Source organism: Mustela putorius, unplaced genomic scaffold (assembly GCF_011764305.1).
Source record: "Mustela putorius furo isolate JIRA1106 unplaced genomic scaffold, ASM1176430v1.1 tig00003962_pilon_pilon_pilon, whole genome shotgun sequence".
Lineage (NCBI taxonomy): Eukaryota > Metazoa > Chordata > Mammalia > Carnivora > Mustelidae > Mustela > Mustela putorius.
Genome location: NW_025422106.1, coordinates 10,545,198 through 10,568,950, shown reverse-complemented (window position 1 = coordinate 10,568,950; position 23,753 = coordinate 10,545,198). Strand labels below are relative to the sequence as shown.

Sequence of the window (23,753 nt, the reverse complement as noted above, 5' to 3'; positions counted from 1 at the left end):
AAAGACAGAGGACTGACCTAGTCTTGCCCCAAGATCAGTTTCTCCTCTGACTCAAGCTGCAGCTCCCCCAACCCCCCCAGTCAAGTTCCAGCAGATTCCAGGCCAACACTGCTCCTCGGAAGCCCCAAGCTGTCCATCTCCTCTGGCTGATAGGCCCCAGGCACTTCCCAGGGAGCCGCCACTACCATGTAAAGACCTGGGGTCCTGCCTGGAGCCCTGCAGCTACCCAGCTCTCTCTGGTCAAACAGGAAGACTTAGCAGCAGCCCAGAAACCACACCCACCTGCCACCCCATAGCTATGCCGGTCTCCCTCCTGCCCGCTGTTCTCTCTTGCCCCCTTGTTGTAAACCTTTCTGGAGACACTAGGGGGACAGGGTTCAGAGGGGACCTGCTCTCAAGGAACCCACAGAGCATGGAAGACAAACACAAGGTAGGCGACTTGGGGGCAGAACAGAGTCTCCACTGTCCTGCCCTGTGCACCACAGCAGGAGTTAGCCTCAAAGGCATGACAGCAGCAGAACATGCTAGAGAGCGTGCAGGCCACTACAAAATGAAGACGAGAGGCCCTTTATTCAGCCATTACTAGGAATTCCAAGATGGCAGCAGCAGAGCACGAACCCAGCGAGGGCTCTTCTGAACACAGACGTCCCATCCAGGAAGCTGGCTCTGTTCCAGCCAGCCGCTGAATGAGCCGTAGGAGGAGGATGACGGAACAGCAAGGTGCAGGTGACAAGCACAGAAAGAGCCCAGTGAAGAGAGGCGGGGAGGGAAGGTCCTCCTCCGCGTGGAGCTCAACGCTGGGGACAGACCTGCCGGGCATCTCCCTCTGGGTAACCTACAGAGAGTCAGGGTGCCTCGTCTGGGTTCTGACGTTCAGTCCAGGGTTCTCACTGCATCCAGTTGCTGTGCTTGTCCATGGCCCGAGGCAGGATGAAGCCGTGATCAGCAGGTGTGTGCGGTTGGGGGAGGGCCAGGCCAGAGACGCTGTTGTGGGAGGGGCAGCAGTCACACCCAGAAGTCCCGGTCGGTCGTACTGGGACGACCCGGCCTGTGACTCCACCAGAGGGGGCCTTAGCGCCCTGCCATACCTGCCCCCAGCCAGCACCAGCCTCCAGCCTCTGCGGACTCGGGAAGGCCTCTCAGCTGGGCACTGTGGGCCCTAGAAGGTGAGCAGAAGGGAGTTCTATGCTCCGTCCCTTCGCCTCTCCCTTCCCTGACATCTCCATCAGGCACTGTCCCTGTAGACGGGACCAGCCTGTGGCCAAGCACCAGAGGACACACTTGTATGGGGTAACTTGTCTTGCCTTACTGCAAAACGGTCTTCACAGACATGCAGGCTTCCGCGGAGTCTCTGGAAGCTACTTGGTAAAGCAAATGGAAATGCCAGCTTAGATGGGCAAAGGCTGCCAGCAAAAACATCCACCTTCCAAGGACACTCGCTTGCTACAAATAGCCTAGACCCACTTGTGAGAAGCACCAAAAGTCCCATAGGACAGGGGATCTGGGCTCCATCTCCTCGCTCAGCAGGATTACTCTAGGGAGGAAGGAACAAAACTATAGAGCCTCCTCCTCTTATGCCAGGCATGGCCACGGTATCCTCACGGGTGCATGAGGGTGTACCCATACACGATCTCATACACAGTTGTGTACATAGTGACGCACACACATCACACGTAGGACACACGGTGCCTGGCCCACGGAAGTCCTCGGAGAATGCCGACTGCTCTCCGTATTCTCATCAATCAACTCATTTCCTCGGAGTTGGCCTAATTAGCCCTGGAGTTACAACAGAAGAGGAAACGGATTTGCCCAAGGTCAGCCAGGGAATGACAAGCTGCGATTCAGTCCTAGGTCTCCCGCTTCAAACGCCCTGTCCCCACCTCTGGGCCACTGGCCATGCAGGTGCGGCCCTCACAGCCCTTCCCCACTATTCTCCATCCAGTTCACGTGCCACCCCTTCCACAAGGCCATCCTCAGTCCTAGTTCCAGAACTAATTTCATCGGCTATTTCCCCTATTAACATCAGCAATGACAAAGTGAAGGAGGTTATCAACGAACACTACTAGCATCCCCTTGTTAGCAGGCAGGGGCTGGGCATGGACACAGAGATGAATTCAACAGGATAAGGCTCTCCCTTGGCAGGGCTCAGAATCTGGGCAAGGAATGCAGAGGGGCTGGTCCCCAACACCGTCCGAGGCACGCTCCCCCATGACTACGGCCTCCCACTCCGCCTGGATCTCAGGGCAGGGGCATGTCCTCTCCACCAGCTCCTCGCCCTACTTCTCTGCTCTGCTTGTCCCCCCTGAGTGGGAACCTGACACAGGGCTTCTCTGTGCCTCAGTGTTCTCATCTGTAAAACAGAGCAACAGCGGTGCCAACCCTCCCCAAGGCTGTAGTGGGCTAAGAAATTAAACCAACTAATCCTGTGAGTGCTTGGGCTAGATAAAGTTGGTTGGGTCATGCTTTAATCTTCGCGGGGGAGCCCAGGGGAGCGTCCCTGAAGGTGACAAAGCTGGTTCGCATCTGTGCTTCTGACCCAAAGTCTGGGTAGCAGAGAGGAAGAAGGGGGCTGCCACTGCCCCCAGCCCGGCAGACTCTTGGCATGCTTCCTACTGCCACCACACACACCCCACCCCCGGTCGGGGAGGGCCCCGTCTTCCTGCTTTCATCAGCAAGGTGTGCAAAAGGAGCTTCACGGGCTGCACTATTTGGGGAAAAAGCTGATGGTGGCAGCAGCAGCTGCTCTTTTTAATTCTGGGAACCTGCAAGGGCATTTCAAAGTGAAAAGAAACCTCTCCCTTCAGCAGGTGCCTAAATGCAGCCGCAGGGCTGGGTGCTTATCCCAGCCCAGGGTGGGCTTTGCCAGAAACCCTGAACCAAGCCCAACATAATTTCTCTATTTAAAAGAAAGGGAGAGAGAGAGAAAGAAAGAAGAAGAAAAAAAAAAAAAAGGTGCAGCCGAGCATTAGATTGCACCTGCCTGGGAAGTTGGGCAGAGCGTCTGGGTGAACTCAAAGGACGAACAGGCCCCAGAGAAGGGGTGCGGGTTCTTCCAGGGTCTCCATGCCCCCCTGCAGACCCACCACCCTATGGTCAGGGCGTAGGGAGCCCCACACGTGGGAAAGTCCAGGGGGGCTGGGCACTGAGACATGGAAGAGTGACCACGCCCTCCCAGGCCCCCTGCAGTGACCTTCCCAGAGGACGGATGAAGGGCGAAGGAGCCAGAAGCCAAGCCAAGCAACCTGGCCGCCAGACAAATTACTTCTGCCTAAAGAGCACCACTCACCACCGAACAGCCCAGCCTCCCCATGCCTCCTCTCTCGGCACACGCGCCCCTCCACCCACAGGAACGGAGCCCGTCCGCAAACACGTGTGTGCCTGATGCAGGGGCGGGGGGCGCAGGACCTCCCTCTTGCTCATAAACACGAGGTTCATTTATTAAGTGCCTCTCTGGCATTTCCTTTTTTGCCTTCATCCTGCTTGTTTAATATTGCATTTGACATTCTCATTTTATAAATGGTAACAGAAGCAGAATGGATGGCTAAAATTAGCTTACGAGAAAGGAGAATGCTGCAAATAGGGTGGTGAACACAGAAGCCTAGTTAAATCCACCCACGTCACCCGGCCCCCGCCCCCCACTCGCAGGCTGGTTCCCAATCAGCTCTTCGCCATCAGGGTTCAGGCTGTGGAGGAGTGGCCCGAGGCAGGGGAGCGTGCCTACTCCCGGGGCACCCCTGCCAGGGGCAGCGCCCCGTGCCAACCCTAGCTTGGGCCTCCCTTGGACCCCATGGACCGGAACCCACAGCCTGAGAGACCAACCCAGGACTCGCCTGCTCTTTCATCCTCCTGCCCCCACCACCCCCAGAAGCCCCTATTCTGGGGGCCAGTCCCCCAGATGTGCCCTGGGCTAAAGGTAGCAAGCCTGAGTGCTTGCCAGGCTTTGCTTTTTGCAGAGGGGTTTTCGGAACCTCCCCGCTGCAGGATTCAGTCGAAGGGCTGAGCTGCCCAGGACTCATGCCCACCCGCTCTCCTTGGGCCCACCTCCTGGCCAGGGCATGGCAAATACCCACCTCACACCTTCCTACCTGCCTGCGTCTGCACCCCTGCATTTCGCTGACTTGTCCAGGACCCCCTTCCCTTAGGATTCTTACATATTTGTGCAGTAAAAGGATCCAAAGAATAATAAAAGTGATGATGACGATAACAGTAACAGTAAAAAGGGCCATTGCTTTGACAGACCACGCTAACCTAGTCCCAGCTTCCAGCAGTCTCTGAGAGACATGCCATCCTTACCTGTCTGAGGGGAAGCCACGCCCAGGTGACAGGTAACCTGTACAAGGTCACAAAGTCTAGCAATGAGTAGCCAGACGTCCTGGGGTATATTTGGGAGTGAGGGATTTCTGACACGCTCTTCTGGGAAGGCCTCTCGGGGTGGACAGCACTCTGTTCTGCCCCTTCCTTCGCTCCCTACCCACTCAGTGCTTGGGGTCTGTTAAGAATGAAGGCACTGCTTTCCGCATGCTACTACCCCAAGCTCCAGCATCCGTTTGGGGCACTGCTGACCCTCTCTGCCTTAGGCTAATAACCAGCTAACTCCATAGTGGCCACAGGAGAGCTCTTGCCTAAAAGCCTTTCCTTAGGCCCACTGAGATGAGCAGACCGCACCTGCTCTGGGCACAGCAGTAAAGGCCAGGAGCTGAAGCTGTGGCCCCCAGGGCAAATCCTGCTGATGCTTTGTTTTTATAAATAGAGTTTTCCGTGAACACAGCCCTGCCCACTCACAGACCTATCATCAGTGGCTACGTTCGGCTCTATGATGGCAGAGTTGAGTCATGACAGAGACCTAAGGCCCTAAAAGCCTAAAATATTTACCATCTGGCCCTTTATGAAGCTTCTGGGCACTGGGTTTAGGCCAAATGGAAGAAACTTGCGGGAACCAATGGGGTTTTCAGGAGGGTGATTCCTTCAAGGCTACCAGATTACAGACCCTGCACCAGAGCAGTCCAGGAGCTCCCAGGGCCAGGAACCGAACCAAGGCCTTCAATAAACTGCAAAGGACAGTGGTCACCATCCTTCCCATCTTAGAGGAGGATATTCAGGATATTCACAAGGGCACAGGACAACCAGTGACGGATATGGGATTCAGGCTCAGGTCCACGTGTTCTAAAGCTCTGAGAGCTTCTAAGTGACCAGGAGGTCCTGTTTGGGGGACAAGGGCACGAACATGTCACTTGGGAGGACCCAGTGCCTCACCCCAGTGGATGTGCCTTAAACATCTGAGACCCTTGTCCGAGGCGGAGAGCATGCCAGCACCGGGTGTGTGTGTGTTGGGGGGGGGGGGTGGTCCCTGGCACGGATGGCTTCCTACGGCGGGGACGCAAGGGTTGGGGGGCTGGTGTCGTGCACACAAAGGGAGTGTGGGGCGGTGCTAAGACCAGCCTAGGGCTCACATCCCAGGCTGGCTCATCCAGCTCCAGGCTCCTGGGGCCTCAGCCCTCACTCCAGGTCCTTTCCTTGCAACACCTAATGATTTATGACCGACCCACAGCTCCTACACCATCTTGTTAGCCGCGATCCTTGCCTGGGGCTTCTCAGACTTCAACCGTGCACACACATCACTAGGGACTAGCAAAATGCAGATTCTGATTCCGTAGCTCTGGGGCTGGGGCCTGAGAGTCTGCGTTCCTAACGAGCCTGCAAAATGTCCCGCGAATTTTAAAAATCACATCACCTCAATGGAACAAGGAAAAGGACGATTTAGAGAAATCCTATAGAAATCCTTGTACAAAGCAAATAAAAACTCTATCTTCATCGGTCAAACCAACCCAGGATTTTCAATTAATGAGGCTGTGCCTAAGTCGGCCGCAGGGTTGGAGCCAGAAAACCACAGGTTCAAATCCCAGCTTTGCCACTTAGAACTGTGGACTGTGGAAGTCCCTTCACAGCTCTGAGCTTGGAAGCCTGTTCTATAAAATGGGACGAGGACTGCATGCACGTAAAGCCCCATCACGGTGCCCGGGAAAGGCCCACATCCTGCTGTTGAATTAGGGGTCAGAAGAGGTGCCCTTGTTCAGGCAGCCCTTAGATCATACCCCACATTCTCCACCAGCAAGGCTTTCCCTGCTCCATCTGCGGTGGGGACAGAGCCGGGTCTCAGAGGGAGCCAGGGGAGCAGGTCGGTGTCACTGCCACCTCCCTCCCTGGGGGCTGCGAGCTTATGGAAGGCTGTGCTGGCCAGAGGCTCAACCCTGCCATGGGGTGGGGGTGGGGGGCTGCTTTGATCAGGGGCTTGCAGCAGGAGGTTCATAGAGCGGTTGGGACAGGAGTCCTCTCAGAGCATCACCGGGTGGCCCTGCAGGGGCATTTGTGTGTGTTTCCTGACGAGGAACACAGCGGCATCTCACTCTGCCCCACACAACAATGGGGAAGGGGCCGAGTCCAAGTCTCCTGGCTTAGGCCCCTGAGCTCATACGTGTGGCTCACATGCCTCTGGGGCAGTGTGGGGAGAGGTCTGAAATCTGTCATGGCCCATGGGGACACCTTAAGCCCAAGCCTGGCCCTTCACACCAGCCAGGAATCTGGCCCCCAGTGAGCCCATCTCCTCTGCCCATCTCTTAGGAGACCATGAGAGAACCAGGGGCCACGACACGGCTGACTGGGAGGGCGTGGTAAACAGTCCTGGAAGCTGCCACCCAAGGAGATGACCGTTCAGCCATTCAAGTCCCTTTCCTCCAGGAGGCGATGCTGGCTTAGGGGAGACCAACACGAGCTCTGGACGAGAGCTCTCTGGGCTTCAACTTGGCCTCTGAGAGTCTGGCCCCGGGGCAGACTGCTTAACTTCTCTCTTTGCCTCACTTGCTTATCAGCAAAATGGGGGATAACGATCAGTACCTCCTACATTAGCCTGTCTGTGACAGAAGAAAGAAAAGCATAAAGCGAGCTCTCAGCAGAGTCTACAGTTGGCACTAAAAAATATGAGTTATTGGTGGGATCTCTTGGGGGGGAGTGCAATGGGAGTCTCTTGTGGTCCACACAACCCCCCTTCCCTGCCGCCACCACCACCACGGACATGACCTCAAGGGAGGGTCTGTATGGGAATGGGGGCTGGGCTGCTGTGATCCCAGCTTCCCAAGGGCAGTGACCCTGACGCAGAAGGCCTTGTGTCTACTGTGGGCTCTCTCTGACGCGGGGGAAGAGCCCTCTTTTTTTTTTTTAATGCCCAAGAGAATCACCAACCAAATCAGATGGGAAATGGCTTTGGGAATTATGATGCGCCCTCGCCGTTGTCACGTGGTCCCTCATGTAATCCTTTATTCATTCCACAATTATTTATCCAGGGCCCACAGAGTGCCAGCCGGAGGAGTACCGGATTAAGACGGAGAAGATTTGGATTCAAGTCCTATCTTCGTGACTCATCAGCGGCAAGACCTTTCTTATCTGTGAATTGGAGAAAACGGTCTCCAGGCACATTCCGGGGGCGGAGCGCAGTAATCTGTCCCTGCAGAATTTGTGAGATTTCGAGCGCTTCCAGGAGACCCATCCTCACAGCTTTGCCAGCAGTCCAGTTTACAAAACACTCCTACGGACCTTCTAACAACAGTCCGGGTTTCTGCTTGGCAGTCTCTGCGCTCTCAGAGTCTTTCCAATCCTTTATTTGAATTCTGTCCATAGCGCAGTTTAAATCCACTTCCTTTTCTGTGGGCCTCAGAAGTAGAAACCGGTATCACAGGATCCTCAGCCAATTCAGGCTTCTTCACAGGAGGACGGCGTGCTGGAGGGGTCCTTCCTGTGACGACCACACGGCCGATGGCAAGAGTTCGCACTTGTCAAGCTCATAGTTTGTTACTGAGGTGCTTGGCCTTTGCTGCTGGTACCTCCCCGAGGCCCAGTGACTCCACCAGACGGTCCCCACAGGCCCCGTTATCCTGCAGCTCGGCGACACCTGGTGCCCTTCCAATGGCTTCTTCCAGGACCTGGAATTTCCCCTTTAGAGCTGGTGACTGGTGGGTCAGGGCTGGGCACGTGCAGGGACTCCTCCAAAGCCCAAGTGTGATCCTCACCACCCCTCACCCACCCCTTCCTCTAGTCTACTTCCATTTTTGCTGTTCCCTTAAAGAACAAGTACCAGCCCCAGATTCAAAAGAAACCAGAAACCCTGCCACTGTGAACACAGTTAGCCGCACGCACCCCAGTCAGCCTCCAGCTGGGTGGAAAAGAAGGTGACAACTGGGAAATGACTGGGGACCACAGCCACAAACCTCTCTCTGGCTTCCAGCCAGCCCATCCATGGGTTATCATCCTTCTGGGGCTGAAATTCTACCTTCTGATGATCCCCTATGTCATCTGGGGATTCACCCTCAAAACAACTGTCTTTGTCGATCTGGCAGCCAGGAAGCTCAAGACATAGGTCCCTTTACTGCCTGGGGAACCTGGGAGGGTGGGGGACATATCCCCTGGGCCTCAGTTGCCCCACTGGACCACGGAGGAAAATAAAGCTTTCTCACTTGTGCTTGAGGCTTGTCTCCAAGCCAGTCTGTAGTGAAGGGCCTCATATATGCATTTGAGGCAGCACGCAGCACAGTCTGTGAGCGGTCTACATAGGACCTTCCTGATGAACTGTTAAGTCCTGGCAGAACAGGAATGGTGTCTGCCAGTGCCCTCAGATGCCTCTTTCACCCTCTGCTGCCCAGGCAGCCCTCCGTGGAGGCCATCAGCAGCATGCCTGGCTAGGAGAAACAAAGCCTCCAGGCACTGTACTTTACATTTCCTTTTAAACCCCCTGTCTCTCTAGTTTGTAAAAATAGCAAGTAGCATCTACCAAAAGAGAAACGTACTAACTGGAAGGCACGGAGTTGGGGGCAGGCGACAGAGTGGGGAGAGGGGGCGGTGGGCAGTGCAGAGAATGCCGAGGAAGGGGTCCTGTGTTATTCTTACATGCTTATCTCCCTGGTACCATTTTAATGCCTGAGCTGACACGTCCAACTTACAGTATGCAAAGAAACAGCATTTTCATTTCAGATGCATATGATGGCTAGGAACAATATGAAAAATATTATTTTAGTGCCCTGGGAAAAAATTAGCAAGTCAAATATTGAATCAGGCCTGTAGCACGACATGCAAGGCAGACTGCTTTGATCTTATCCCCACTAAAAGCTCTATTATTGAATTTAAAGTCAGTGAACACATATCGGACCAATATACAATGCACATATGAACGCATGTTTCAGAAGCCAGGAATGCTTTGACTAAAAGGAGAAAAGACCAAAGTTACAGCTACAATTGAAACACAAATTTGCCCTCCCTCTTCTCATGGGGCTGGAGGCTCTGCTGGCTAACCAAAATATTTTGGCCCCAAAGGGCCTGCTGATGACTCCAGGAACACCTGCCGAGCTCCCACATCTCTGGAGCCAACAAGGAAGGGGTTTCTTGCCCACAGACTCCATTTGAAGGAGTTAGAGACATCCCGCAAGCCAATGTGCACGCTGGCGCCCTCTGGTGGCCACTTCTCTGGGAGGCCTACTTGTTTAGGGGGCTTTCCCAGGAAAAGTAGCCTTTAAGAGCCAAACAGAGGGATGGAAGAGGGTGCTCCTGAGGGTAAAACCAGAGAGTTGATGGGAAGGGGAGAATGTTAGCTACCCAGCAGAGCCCAAACGCACAACGCACTTGGATGGTTAACTTCTTTCCCAAGAGAAAGCGCCCTCAAAAAGCCAAACCAAACAGCAAACTTGTATCCTAAGCCACAGGTCAGCAAATTGTAACACACAGGCCAACTGTGGTTCCCCTGCTGGCTTCTGTACCTACAGCCCAAGGGCCAAGAAGGGTTTCTGTACTTTCAAATGGTAAAAACATAAACAGATACATAAATATTTTGCGACATGAGAATGACCTGAGATCAGCGTCTGTGTCCATCTGCACAGCTTTATGGACCCACTGCGGGTTCGTGCGGGACTGTCTGTGCACGCTTCCGCCGCGGCTTTGGGATGCTGTGACCATCAGCTGCATGGCCGGAAAAGCTGGGGATATTTACCACTTGGCCCTGCCCCGAGAGTCTGTCAACTCTTGTCCTTCACAGGACTGAACCCTTAGAGTCTCGTCCCCATACCCACCCTGCCCAGCTTCTCGTGTGAGGATGCGGGCTTTGGAAGTCTGCAAGACAAAGCCGGGCACACGGAGGGGAGGGAAGGCATCGCAGCGCGAGCCCTACAAACTTACCATTTTATTATTGATTTCATGGAAATGAATCTCACAGACTTTCTCCACAACATCTTCATTCTCAAACGTGACAAAGCCAAACCCTACAGGAAAAAGGAAAACAAAACAAAAACAAAAACAAAACAGAGTGGGTGGTGAGTTTGGTTCCAGCCAGCCACATGTTTGTCTTTGATGTCCTGCAGCAGGGACAAGGCTCCTGATCTGAGGTGGGGGGGGCCGGATCCCTGGGAAGGGCCTCCAGATTGGGGAAATGATTTCTAATTTGTACCGAGCACCCTTCTGACAGCGAGGAAAAGTTAATGATTTCACCCACACGCAGCGGGCACTGTGTGGCTTACATCTGCCCTGAAGCAAACAAGAAATTTACTTGTCTGTTATTTACAAGGGTCAGAGCCCTGCGGCTCTCCATGCTGAGGCGGGCGGGCGAACGACCCGGTGCTCCAGCGGGGATCACCATGGGGCCACACGTGCCCTTTCCGCGCTGGAATGGCCAGCCCTGGGGTCGGCCTCCAGACGGAGGTGGTTATTTGTCCTTTTCTTCCTGAATTACTTCCTCTAATACCTCATCAGGACATCCTGAGGCCTGGAAGAAACTATTAAAAGTTTCAGGCCTCTGTTCTACACAGGCTTCCTTTTTCTACCGCTGCTTCCAAAGTGCAGCGGATCTGGGGCAGTTTAAGACTGTTTGATGCCTGCTGTCAGCCTGTCAGCCATCCACTGTATTTACTCGGCTGGAGACCGACTTTGCTAGACAAGCTGTACTGAAGAATTTTGGCAGGCGACCGCTGCTCAGCATCCTGAGTTGCTCTCGCTACCCTCCTGCACCTCCCTTTCTTCTCCTCCCGCCTGGGACGGGGTTCCAGCACGCTGGCCCCATCTGTGGCCCCACTCAGTAAGCACTGCTTTACCACACGGGCCCGCTCAGGGGACAGCACTAACACCACAAGGAAACACATGTGCAGCAGGTGCAGACGCCCGGATGGGAAGGCAGCAGTCCGGACTCAGCGCGTATGAACTTATGTGGCACGCTGGAAGCCCCCTCCCCACTCTGCACCTCGAGCTTTGCACCTGCAGATGACGGTGGTGAGACCGACCACCCAGCTTGCAGCCCCAATCAGGATTTGCAAGGCTCTTGGCTACGAACTCAAGGTTGTGTCCCCCCCCCTCCATCAAACAGCCCCAATTCCCACCCTGAAATCCTGACCCAGGGCATGGCTTCAGGAGGTGGGGCCTTGGGGAGGGAAGGGCATCATGGGAGTGGCCACCTCATTAGTGCCCTCAGGAAAGACACCAGAGAGAGGAAGCCTGTGCTTTCTCTCTCTCTTTTCTGCTGGCTGAGGACACAATGGAAAGATGACTATTCTGCACCAGGAAGAGGGCCTTCACTGAAACCCTGACCATACTGGCACCCTGACCTTGGACTTTCAGCCTCCAGAATGGTGAGAAATACATTCCTGTTGTTGATAAGCCTCTCAGTCTATTGTCCATTGAAATAGTAGCTCAAATTGACCAAGACTCTACGGTCCCCAAAGACATGAACCTGGCCCCAACTAGAAACAGGGAAGTCAGAATGGCTACTTTGTATTAGGATAGCGTTTCCCATCAATGAGTTTAAAACAAAACAAAACAAAACATACAGGTCTTTCCTCTTCAAGCTTCTGTGTCAAGTGTGGGTCCTGGAAACCCAGGGTGGAGAGATAATCTGGTTCCTTCTGTGTCTCTCCCCTCTGGCTGTCCTACCACCATCTCTGAGGAACAGCAGAGAACAGGCAGCTGATACCCTGAATTCCTCCATCATGGCTCCTGCGGGATCTAGAACATTCTTAGGGAGAGGGATGGACACGGCCACTCGCTAGTAAAAAATGTCCAGCAAAACAGAGGGCCGGGACCAGCACACGAATGGCAGCCACGGTCTTCGTTAGGATACGTGCTTTATTACCACACACCAAATAGGGGGCCCAACAAAAAACTTTCCACCAGATATACAATCCTGGGCCCCATACCAGGTCCCCGGAGAGGAAGGAACAGCTCCATCCTCCAGGGTCCCTCTGTCTGGGCATCTCCTGCTCTTTGGCCCTCAGGGAGAGCCACACCCGAAGGCAGTCTCCCCATCGTTTCTCTTTGCACTTTGGCGTGCTGGCTTCCCATGCCCCCTTCAAAGGAGTGTGAAAAACTTCAGGTAAGTCTCTCGCCCAAGCGAGGACCCCATCAGCACACAGGGGAACAGCATCACTTTGGTTAACCCCCTCCCTTCTGCCCACATCCTACAGCCCAAATCCTAGGGGCCCCTCGAAAAAGGATGAAGATGCAGGGCCCTTCAAAAGGTCCTCCGTGAAGGGTGGGGCGCCTCGGCAGAGGATGGGGGAAGCTGTAGGGTGCAGGGATCTGCTAGCACGGGCTTCATAGGACCATGGCAGGGCTGGGTCCCCAGGATTCACAGAGCCCCTTACACACAGAGCGTGCCAGGTTGCCAACGGCTGAATGAATGAACCATTTCTGCCCCTCTGGGGTGTGAGTATCTTGCTTATCCACCTGTACCACCGCCTCCCCTCAAGACGGACTTGGCCCTTCCTTCTGCATTAACAGGCTCCCACCTGCGCTAGGCATCCTGGAGGGCACAGAGATCAGTAGGACAACGTCCTTTTTCTGAAGCCGTGGGCTCCCTGAGTGGCACAAGTCAGAGGTTCCCACCCAAGGAGAGCATCTCCTCGCCCGTCCCTCCCTTCCAGACTGCGGGTCACCCTGAGATTTATTTGTCTCTGAAGGTCACCTCTCTAACCTATATCTAAAACCCAGTTAATACATGAATCCCTAAACCAGCCTGGACATGTTGGTACTCAGGGAAAACCTCACTGCTAATTGGGATGAGTGTAATGAGCTGAAGCGTGGCGCCCCAAAGCCGTGTCCTCATCCTAACCCCTGGGCCCAAGGAACGTGACCTTCCTTGTTTGGAAAAAAGGGTTTTTGCAAATGTAATGAAGTTAAGGATCTCAAGAAGGAGGGTGAGCCAGAGCCAATGACAGGCACTCTGAGGAGAGAAAGGAGAGGGGAAATTTGAGACCTAGAGGACAGAGGGGGGGGAAGGACAGAGAGGGCCACAGCCACTAGCCCACTCCCCCACACATGTGACCTCCCCCAGCCAGGCCCAGCAGGGCAGAAGGCAGGAGAGTGTGGACAAATGAACCCAACGCATCCGTGCCATCAGGAAATAACAGGAAGTCAGTGCCAGTCAAGGGCACAGCTCCACAAGCCAGAGGACAGCCTGGTTCAGAGCCAGCTTGCTGCTGAGCACAGGTCCTAGATCCTGGAACGGTGCCCAAGGTAAGTCAAGTCACCGTGGGGGTCACGCATTGAGAGGATGGCCACGGGAGCTGCTTTCCTGCGGCAGCCCACGCCTTCCCAGTCTACTCTGCAGATCCCTGTCTGAACTCCAGGCACAGGACCCTTCAGGACCCCCTGTCGCCCCAGTTTCTCAATCCATGCCATGTCTCTGAGCTGGGCAGAGGCGGGCCAAGAGCTGGGAGACAGGAATCCAAACGCAGACTGTGCACCAGGAAGGGCAGAGGCAACCCTGGCTCCATCATTTTGAATTCTGACTCTTACATTTCCCTGCGGGTCCCTTCCCTAACCCCACAGGACTCTAAATTTGAGTACCACAAAAATGATTTTCCTGATCAAAGGAGAGAGCCTGGATCTCAAGCCTATGTACCTTGGACGCAAAACAATTCAGCGATGTCAAGACTCATTTGCAGTATTTTAAAGACCTATATCGTTTCAACAGCCCTGTCTGTTTGGTCCAAACAGAGAAAACAAACTTGATTGTGTCTAAAATATTTATGTATTCCATTTGAGAAAGCGAAGAAACCATGAAACATTTAATTATCAATAAATGTTATTCCTTAACATATAATCATTTTCCCCTCACAGGTGCATTATCATTTACAACGAATTAGTAACTCAGTGGAGAACCGCCCCCAAATAAATTAAACAGGAGGGTAAAAGACAAGACAACGGGGTCAGGAATTTGGGAAGGAGAGGGTGGTGGGTGGGAAAAATCCTTTTTCGGCATCGAAGTCTCTTTTTTGAACTTGATTTAATTGGGTAAAATGTACAGAACATAAAATTTATCACGCAACCTTTGTTCTTTCTTTTTTTTTTTTTTTGGTGTATGCTTTGGTGACAGTAAGCACATTCATATAGTGCAATGATCACACTATCCATTTCCAGAACTTTTTTTTTTTTTTAAACCATCCTGAACTGAGACTCTGTAGCTAGCAAGCCACAGCTCCCCGTTCCTCCCTCCGTCAGCCCTGTAACCTCGGTCTACTTTCTGTTTCTAGGAATTTGCCTCCTCAGGCACCTCAGATGAATTGAATCCAACAGTATTTGCCCTTTTGTGTCTGGTTTATTTCACTCAGCATATTTTTCCAAGGCACTGTAGTCTTTTGAATGGCCTGTCGGATGTATGGATTCTACCTGAAACTCAGGACGTCTGATTCTTCCTGAGAAGGGGCAGGAAGGACTTAAGATTTCCCTCCCATTTTTCCAAAGGAGAACCCCTCAGAGAACCAGAAATGGAGCCTCATGAATGCCCACCAAACAGAGGCACAGCAGCCAGGTAAAAGAAACACATGATTATCCTCACTCAAAAAAAAAAAAAAAAGAAAAGAAAAGAAAAAAAGGAAGGAAGGAAGGAAGAAAGAAAGAAAGAAAGAAAAGCAAGGACCAAACCAAATAATGAGCTGTGTGCTCTGGGCCTCTAAAAGCAGGCAGAACCAAAGGGATGTATGTGTGGGGATGGGGGAGGGGAGGCATCCTGCTCTGGTCCCCGCCAAGGCGGGGACTGTGACCCCTGGTGAGTCTAGGAGGGCTCACCCTCCATCAGGGCCCTTGGGGGTGCCCCCTTGACCACCCCCTGCTCAGGCTCTCATCTCCCTTGATCCTAAGGAGGACTCACCCTGAAGCCAAAGAACTCTGGAGGTCTTTAAAGTCACCCAAGCTGCCATTCAGAACCAAGTGGAACCCTAGGGACTGACCCCTGGGGTGGGGAGGAAATTTGGGGAACAGGCCAGTTCACCAAAGAAACCCTCCCACTTGTCATCAGCAAAGCGGCACCTGACCAGCCTCTCATGAAGCCCCCACCTGAACTGTACCCCTCATTTCTGAGGGGCCTCCAGTAGTTGGCAAATCTGGCACAAAGAAGGTGGTGGAAGGAGGAAACCCCAAAAAGAAAGGGTTTAAGGACGGAGATAAACAGGAGAGGAGTTGACAGGGAGCGTTTAAAAATGAAAACTCTACAGCATTCTCCTGAATGAAGCTATTATGGGAAACTAACAAGTGAGCTCTATTTAAGAGATAAGCATTTAACAGTCAAACCTTTTTTTCCCTCTTTTATTCAAATGAACAAAACTGAATATTCATCTGAATAACACAAAGCTAGAAAACACATACACAGAAGAGAACAGAAATCTGAAAATAAGAATACCTCAAAATTAAAACGACCCATCGTAGACCCAGGCCCCGAGGAACCTCGGACAGGTGACTTTGGAAGAACTCTTTTCTTTAAGGTCAGGGAGGGCAAGAGGAGGATGGCCGCATCCTCGCCTCAAAAATAATTCTCTTCTCTTATATAGGTCAATGAACACCAATAGGCAATCGCGAGGTGCCTGATGCATTTTCAGTGAAAATCAATGCAAGTCATGAGTTAACGCACTTGGTTAACGGGGGGAAAAGAGGACAGAGAAACCCATCCCCGCTCCCAGACTGTTGAATTTATTCCGGGAATCCCCTGAGGAGTTTAAGGTGTGTGTACACAAGCCTGTTTAGGACTCACGCCCCCTCCCTCTAGCCAACAGCCCAGCGTTGGAGGGGTAGTCTCCGCCAGCTGCCTTCGGTATAAACACAAAACCTCTTGCGTTTGGGTGTCGGGAGCCCTTTGTGGTTTCAAAATGCTTCTCCCCAAGTTAACCGTGGGAGAGGCGGGGCAGGCTCCACCATCATCTTTTTGCTCAACTGCTCGACATTGTTTCAAATGACCCATCCAGGGTGACACGTGGCCACTAAGCCAGAGCCAGACATCTGGGACTTCCTTGGGTCTGTGAAAGTTCAGGATGGATTTGGTGGGCCCAGGGCTCAAGAGGGTAAGAGCCTGGGTCAGGAGGCATGGGGCCTCGCGTGCTCCCTGAGTCAGCCAGCCCCGCGCTGGGTGTCGGCTAGTGTCACCTAGGGCTGCTTGCCACCCCCGACTCAGAACGTGGCTGGGTCACCCGTAAGAGCAACAAGCAGGTTTGGCTAGTCCCTTTCGTCTGCCTTGAAGGGTTTTCCTGGAAGCCCAGGTGGAGAAGGTCTGAGGGCCACCCCTCCCCATGGGTCCGTGGGGCAAGAGATAGGCAGGCGGTAGGTATGCACAGATGCGTGGCAGGCTGGTGTGGCTTCCCATGTCCTGGGTTTGCCCTAAAACAACATCTACGTGACTCAGAAGATGGATCTCTTCCAAGGAAAAAAACCACATGCTGTCTTTCCAGAAGAAGTGACATGTTACCGACTGTCACTTTGGGACACTCCTTGCATGTTAACCTGGATGTTTGTGAAATCCACTCTAAAGATAATTTTAAAGAGAGAAAGCCTGCCTCCATCTGTTGAGCCGCGGTTCACGCTGTCCTCTCTGCTTCTCCCGTGGAGAAGCAATGTTCCCACTTTACAGATGAAGGACTGAGGCCTGGGTGGGAGCCGGTGTTCTTCCCACCATGGCCCATCTCCTCTGTATGAAGGTGGTCACTCTGTTTCTGGCATCTCTTAGATTCTAAATTTGTCCTGCAACCTGGGTCTCACAATCCTGCCCTGTCACCTTTCCCTGTGAGAATCTCTATCCAATGGGCAACAGCACCTCGCCCTAATAACCCACCAGGAGGAGGACCACAAGACGGGGGTGGGGTGGGTAGAGACGTGTCCATCCGCCCCTGTATCCTACTTGCTCCCCCCACTGCCCCAGACATCTGTGTCCTTCCACAGAAAGGCAGCAAAGGGAAAACTGAGGTTTTTCAGAAATGCACAACAAAGATGCACAACGAGGCGCTCTCCTAAGCCAGTCTAACCTAGGATGTACAAAGGGTGAGTGACTTCCCTGGATGTTTCTAGAACCCACCCACAGACCTGCCGGATAGGAAACGAGGCTGGATTATCAGGCTCCGTCATGCCTCCCTTGTGAGTCAGCCAGCCCCAGAGGGATTCACCAAGGAGCACTCACTCCCCTGGATGGGTTAAGAACAAAGAACAGGGGCAGGTGTACTGACCCATGATGGATGCAGGATGCAGCTTCGGGGCTGGTCAGAACAAAGACTTGCGGGCCAGGAGGCCAGCAGAAGCAGATGCTTGCTACTAACCCTCCCCTGAGGCCGGCGAACAGGCCTTGTGATGAACTTGGGAGGCCTGCAGACATCCTTCTCCCCTCCCCACACTCCACCCCCTTCTACCTCAGTGACGCGAGCCAACAGGCTGCCTCTTTGGGGGACCCCTTCTGACCTGGCCTTTCCTCCCGGCCGCGTCCCCCTTCAGGGCGGCACGGTGGCCCTCCCATTGCGGCATCATTCATGCACCTGCTTCCTCGTTTACACCACGAGTTTGGCAGCTGGTTGCTGTAAACGATAATAAAATGCCTTTCCAAAAAAAATGAAGGAATGTGACCAGACACGCCAGCCATCATGATATTAAAGCCGTGTCAATTAATTTCTCCCCCTGCTTGATAAACGAGCCCCATTCCGTCTCTTAATAATGAGGAGAGAAACAAGAAAAGTTGACACTTAGTTTAATTTATTTTCTCAACTTGCCTGGTCATATTTCTTTCTGCCTTGCAGAGCCTGGCTGGGGCTGTGGGGAATTACAAGTGGCTGGCGCGCCGGCAAGGCAGAGATCGGTGCGAATCGACACGGGCCTCCCATCTTCCCACATACCACTTAATCAGGGGGGGAAAGGGACTCGGGGAGCCAGCTCACACCTGCGCCTCTCCAGCCACCTTTGGGGACTGGGGGGGAGGAGGGGCTTGGGAACAGGAGGGAGGTGATCTCAGGTGCACAGGCTGGGGCTGGGGAGGAGTCAGATAACAGAAACGGTGCCATCAGGTCTCCAATCTAGTGCACAGAAACCGCACAGGACTGAATTCCCTAAATTAATATTAAGCTACATTGGTGGGATTTGCCTGAAGGGAGCCAATTTCTCAACTGGAAAGAGGTTTTTCTTTCCTCTTCAGCCCAAGGATGCTGGAGCCAATACCCGACCTTGAAATGTGAGCATCAAGCTTCTAGAAGTCGGACGCCAAGCGTTTTCAGGAAGGCTTACTTACAAGTTGTTTTCTTCTATGGACCCACCTCAGGGCTGTTTACGGAGGCCCCCAGACCATAAACAGAGTTGGGAGTGAGAGTGAAGTGTGCTCCTAAGCCAGGGTTTCTTGATGGGGTCTGGCAGCAGTGTTTGGATGGGGGAGAGGCATGTTAAAAATGCAGCTCTCACCCCCCTTTTGGGGGCTCTCCTGCCTCCGAAGGTGGGCTCTGTGGATGTGGCCCAGGAATCTGCATTTTAACCAGCTCTCTGGGGATTCTGATGGGCACCCAAGTCTGACTCTGCTCCACATTCCCCAACTCAGGATGAGCTGAGCAGAGATCATTCGGTTAAAAATAATCCAGAACTTTCCAAAAGGAAAGAGAATCTCTAGGCTCCCCTCTACCATGAAGGGAGAAACTAAAGCTGTTTTAAGAAGCCTCTAAAATCTCAGGGAGAGCTGAACCTCTTAGCCCCATGGGCAGCCCTCATCCATGGTAAGGGGAGATCAGGGGCAGAGCAGCAGCTTCTCTGTTCCGGGCTCTAGGAAGGATAGAGTCCAGTTCATACGAGAGTCTAAAGGCCTGATTTTGCTTCCACTCGCAGAGGTGATAGTTGCTTTTATGTAAGGATTTGGTAAACCACTAAGTTCTACATTAGAATTTCCGGGGGTGGGAGGAGGGTGTGTGTGTGTGTGTGTGTGTGTGTGTGTGTGTGTGTGTGTGTGTGTGTATTTTACTGATGGGGAGGAGGCACCTCCTTCTGTCTGTGAAATCATACACACGTGGGAGGGGTGTGTGTGTGTGTGTATTTTACTGATTGGGGAGGCACCTCCTTCCATCTGTGAAATTATACACATGTACAAAGAATTTTACAATGGGGTGAAAAACCCTCCAGGAAAGAGAAAAGGGAGAAGAGAAAGAGATTCAGAGAGAGGGATCAGGTGGAGGGAGAGAGACCCCTCCATCATCCCTAAATAATTTTTCTTTTTGCTGAGAGAGACAGAACAAGGGCAAGTTGGGGGGGGGCAGAGGGGGAGAGAGCATCTGAAGTAGGCCCGTCACTCCACGTAGGGCTTGATCTCACGACCCGACCCTGAGACCATGACCTGGGCCGAAATCAAGAGTCGGACGCTTAGCCAACTGAGCCGCCCAGGCGCCCCCCCAAACCATTTTTCTAAGAGAGAAATCTGCCATGAATACTGATCGCATGGTTTGAAAGTGCCTACGGCTGCGGGGACGGGGGTTCTCATCCCAGACTCTCGTTAACCGAGGGGGGAAATGCACCTGCGATCCAGGCCAGACAACCCCAGCCTCATTTCATTCTGAGCGCACTCCGTCGCAGCGATTCTGTGAATGACACTTGTCAGGATGGCAGATTAGTTCACAAACCTATTTTTTTTTGTGCGTGGTGTTCCATCTTGGTTGGGAAAATAGTCAGTTCTTGGCGAGAGAGACACACATTACTGCTGTTAAGTGCCAATATAAACTCTGGGACGCAGTGGTAAATTCACCAAATTAAATCGCTAGACAACTGGCTCGGATCAGGACCCCAGCAGAAGGTTCCAGGGCGGCGGTGCGCGCCCAGCGGGGCGGAGGCAGCGGAGGTCGCAGGCACAGCTGGAGCAAGGGCACGAGGACGTGCCGCCTCCGTGTCTGTTCTAGAAACCACAGAGCCTCAGGCAGCTCTGATGGGCCTGCTGGTAAGACGGAGTCCTTCAAGGCTTCTAAATCCCTGGGTATTCCGAGCTCAGGGGAGCTGAGACACCAGCTGGAAGATATTCCCCACAGAGGTACTTAGGTTGGTCCCCGCCCTTCCCAGTGCCCCCTCATCCCCATCCCCACCCCCCAGGGTAGGTTTCAAATCTATCATCTTTTCTGACACCCTCTGGCCCCACTCAGGCAGTGAGCAACCTGGAAGGTACAGTGAGTCTCACATACCTCAGTGTCCCCTCTGAGGATGTGTGTGTGGGGGGGGGATGGGCTTAATCTTTGGATCTAGGTAGATCTGGGCTCAAATCCTGGCTCCAGCAATAGCCAGCTGTGTGACTCTGAGCAGGTTCCTTAACCACTCTGACCCTCAGTATCTTCTGTGAGACGGAAGGAAGAAATCTGCCTCCCAGCTAGGCTTGCTTGAAAACCCTCGTGAGCTGGTTAGCTGTCCTCGCCCACCAATCGAACGAGACTTTTCATGACTTCTGCCCTATCCTGACCTCTATCTCCACACTTACTTCCCTGCCCTGTGCCCCGAGACTCACTGGTTAAAATTCTTTTGACCTGTGTGTCAGAGAGATGTCCACGAAGCTTTGCCAACTATTACCGTGGGAAGAAGATTCAGGGCAGACAGAGGTAAAACAAATCGTGTGGTGAATTCCCAGGCTTACTCCTTGAAAAGACCCTACTGTGCATCCTTTCGGGTCAAAACAAAAATCATGAACTTCTCCCTCATCCTGGCCACTGACGGCCCACCAGCAGCTCTGGCCTTTGCTCCGAGAGTGAGCCTGCAGCCTGTCTGTTGAGGAAAAAGCCAAGGGCCTCTGTTTGGAGGGGGCTTCCTGGGTATCCTCGGAAGAGGGAACATGAAGGACAAGACAAAGGGAAACAAAAGGGGGAGGCGGGGTGGACAAAGATGACAAAACCTGCCCCGAAAGGTTGGAAGCAGCCCCACACCCCACTCACCCCAGTACGGAGAAAGGACCCCTCAGAACAGCTTCAGCCCCCCCAGCAGCCACCTCAAGAGGTCCACCTGCCTCCCCTCCAACAAGCCCTCAGGGAATGGTTACTGGCCTCAGAGCAGGTTCCAAAACTCCATCAAAAAACCACTACTTGGAAGCAGGTTTTCAGCGCCACCGCAAATTATATGACTTTTATTATGAAGTATGGTTTCAGAATCGTCCCGACTGACAGAGCAGAGCCCTGGCTCGATGCCCGCCGTGCCTGCCACCCACTCCGTGCCCCCCACAGGGGAGGGGGTCGTCTCTGCCTGCATCTCCGTGGCTCCAGCTGGCCATGCTGCCAGCAAGCCTGCCGGGAGCTCGGGGGTAGGGAGCTGCCCATCATGGTGCCTCTGCGAGAGACACGCGCGCTTATTCACCGTGGAGCAGGGGCTGGCCTATTTTTCGGGCTGTTAAAGGAACTGTTCGTAACATCTGGAGACCAGATCTCCGAGAAGCCGAGAGCAGCAGTCCAGACAGCCTGGCCGGGGATGGCAGCTCTGCTGGGACTAAGCTGCTGCTTGCTCTGCTCTGCTTCTGGGCCGTCCAGACAGTGGCCTGGGGGGGGTGGTAAGAGGGAGGAAGGGCAGGGGCCGGGGGACCGCTAATCAGGGGGACCCACCCCAACCAGAACTTGCTGGAAATGCAGTGTCTTAGACCCCACCCTGGACCTCCTAGACCCAAACTTGCATTTTTAACAAATTCTCCAGGTGACTTTTATGCAAACTGAAATTTAAGAGGCAGTGGTCTGGAACAAGGACTCTCAACTGTGGTTCCTACATCAGAATCTCTGAGGGAAAAAATTTTAAAAATACTGATGGTCAGATCCCACCCCCAGAAAGGAGTTGGGTCTGGGGTCTTGCCCTCACCCTACCCCTAGCATCTGTCTGTCTGTTCTTGAATTTCCCCAGGTGATTCGGATATCCAGTTTGAGTAAAGAAACACTGGAAAAAGGAAAAATTTTATAGTGCTTGATTTTCATTTTTCATCTAAAAATAATTTCATCATCATTTTAATACAGGGACTGAATGGTCTTAGTGCCCTCAGTGCCACGCACCCCACGGAGCAGAGGCTTGGATCTTAGACAGTGTTTTCCAGAACTGCTGGAGGGCCACAAATGCTCTGAAGCTGGGGGAGGTCAGAGCAGTACTTCATTCACTCACCTGTTGCGAGCTGAGCTGCTACCTGGTGCTGCTCAGGTGACCAGTAAATGATGGACAGAGCGTGTGGCCTGGCTTTGCAAATGGGCCCTGCAAAGAACACTCGGACCGGAAGGAACCCCAAGGATACAAGCACATGCCAACTAACAAAATGGCGGGCTGACCCTTCTCTGGCTCCCAGCCAGTCTCCTCATCTGCTACCCCATGCCCCCAAAATGCATTCTGATCAGGTGGGACAAGTGACAACCCAGAGAGTGACAAAGAATGTGCTTTCCGTTTTTTTTTTTTTTTAAAGATTTTATTTATTTATTTGATAGAGAGAGAGAGATCACAAGTAGGCAGAGAAGCAGGCAGAGGGAGAGGAGGAAGCAGGCTCCCCACTAAGCAGAGAGCCCGACTCAGGGCTTGATCCCAGGAACCTGGGAACATGACCTGAGCCGAAGGCAGAGGCTTTAACCCACTGAGCCACCCAGGCGCCCCTCCCTTTCTTTTTTTAAGATTGGGGCACAAGGGGATGCCTGGGTGGCTCAGCTGGTTAAGCCACTGCCTTCAGCTCAGGTCATGATCTGAAGTTCTGGGATGGAGTCCCACATCAGGCTCCCAGCTCCTTGGGGCGTCTACTTCTCCCTTCTTATGCTCTCTCTCCCTCTCTCAAATAAATAAATAAAATCTTTAAAAAAAAAAAGAAAGAAAAGAAAAGAAAGGGGCAGAGGGAGAGGGACAATCTTGAGCAGGCTCCATGTCCCCTGTGGAGCTGGACGCGGGGCTTGATCTTCCTACCCTGAGGATCATGACCTCGAACCGGAATCAAGAGTTAGACGCTCAACAGAATGAGCCCCTCAGGCGCCCCCAGAACCTGCTTTTCGAACAGAAACTTGTGCTGTAGAGAAAACACCTGGAAAACAAATGTTTGCCAACAATTTCTATTCTTCTGTGATTTTGTTGCTTTTAAAAAGGATGTAACTGGGTCAGCCTGCAAAGGCTCTCATCCTATAAAGGCTTTTAAAACTTGGAAACAGAATTGTAAAACTCATTTTTTTAAAAGGAAAAAAAAAAGATTTCAGTGGATTTTGAACCCATTTGTTAAAAATATAAAAAATGCAACACTTGATTAGTTTGCATGAAAAACTGATTGACATCAGGGAAGATGGAAATTTACAAGCTAAATTTCAACAAAATCCTTTGCATAATTGGAGGATGGGATTGAAAAATTAGTACCATGATTTAGTCAGCACAGTGAATACACTTCCACTGGGATCTGTTTATCTCATGAGGTGGATTTTTCAGTTATGACAGGCATGGAGTCCATGCACCAAAATAAACCAACCTCAGAATGCATCCTTTAGGGTTAGAGC

At 52.7% G+C, this 23,753-nt stretch overlaps 1 protein-coding gene across 5 annotated transcripts in view; it reads right to left on the bottom strand.

The window, feature by feature from the left end:
* Positions 1–23,753, bottom strand: part of MSI2 (musashi RNA binding protein 2) — a 386,294-nt gene that overhangs the window by 64,526 nt on the left and 298,015 nt on the right. For all 5 annotated transcript variants that reach the window (XM_045070323.1, XM_045070322.1, XM_045070325.1 and 2 more), the window contains exon 8: positions 10,213–10,295. In XM_045070323.1, the coding sequence (XP_044926258.1) occupies positions 10,213–10,295 (83 nt within the window). The remainder of the gene's footprint in view (positions 1–10,212; positions 10,296–23,753) is intronic.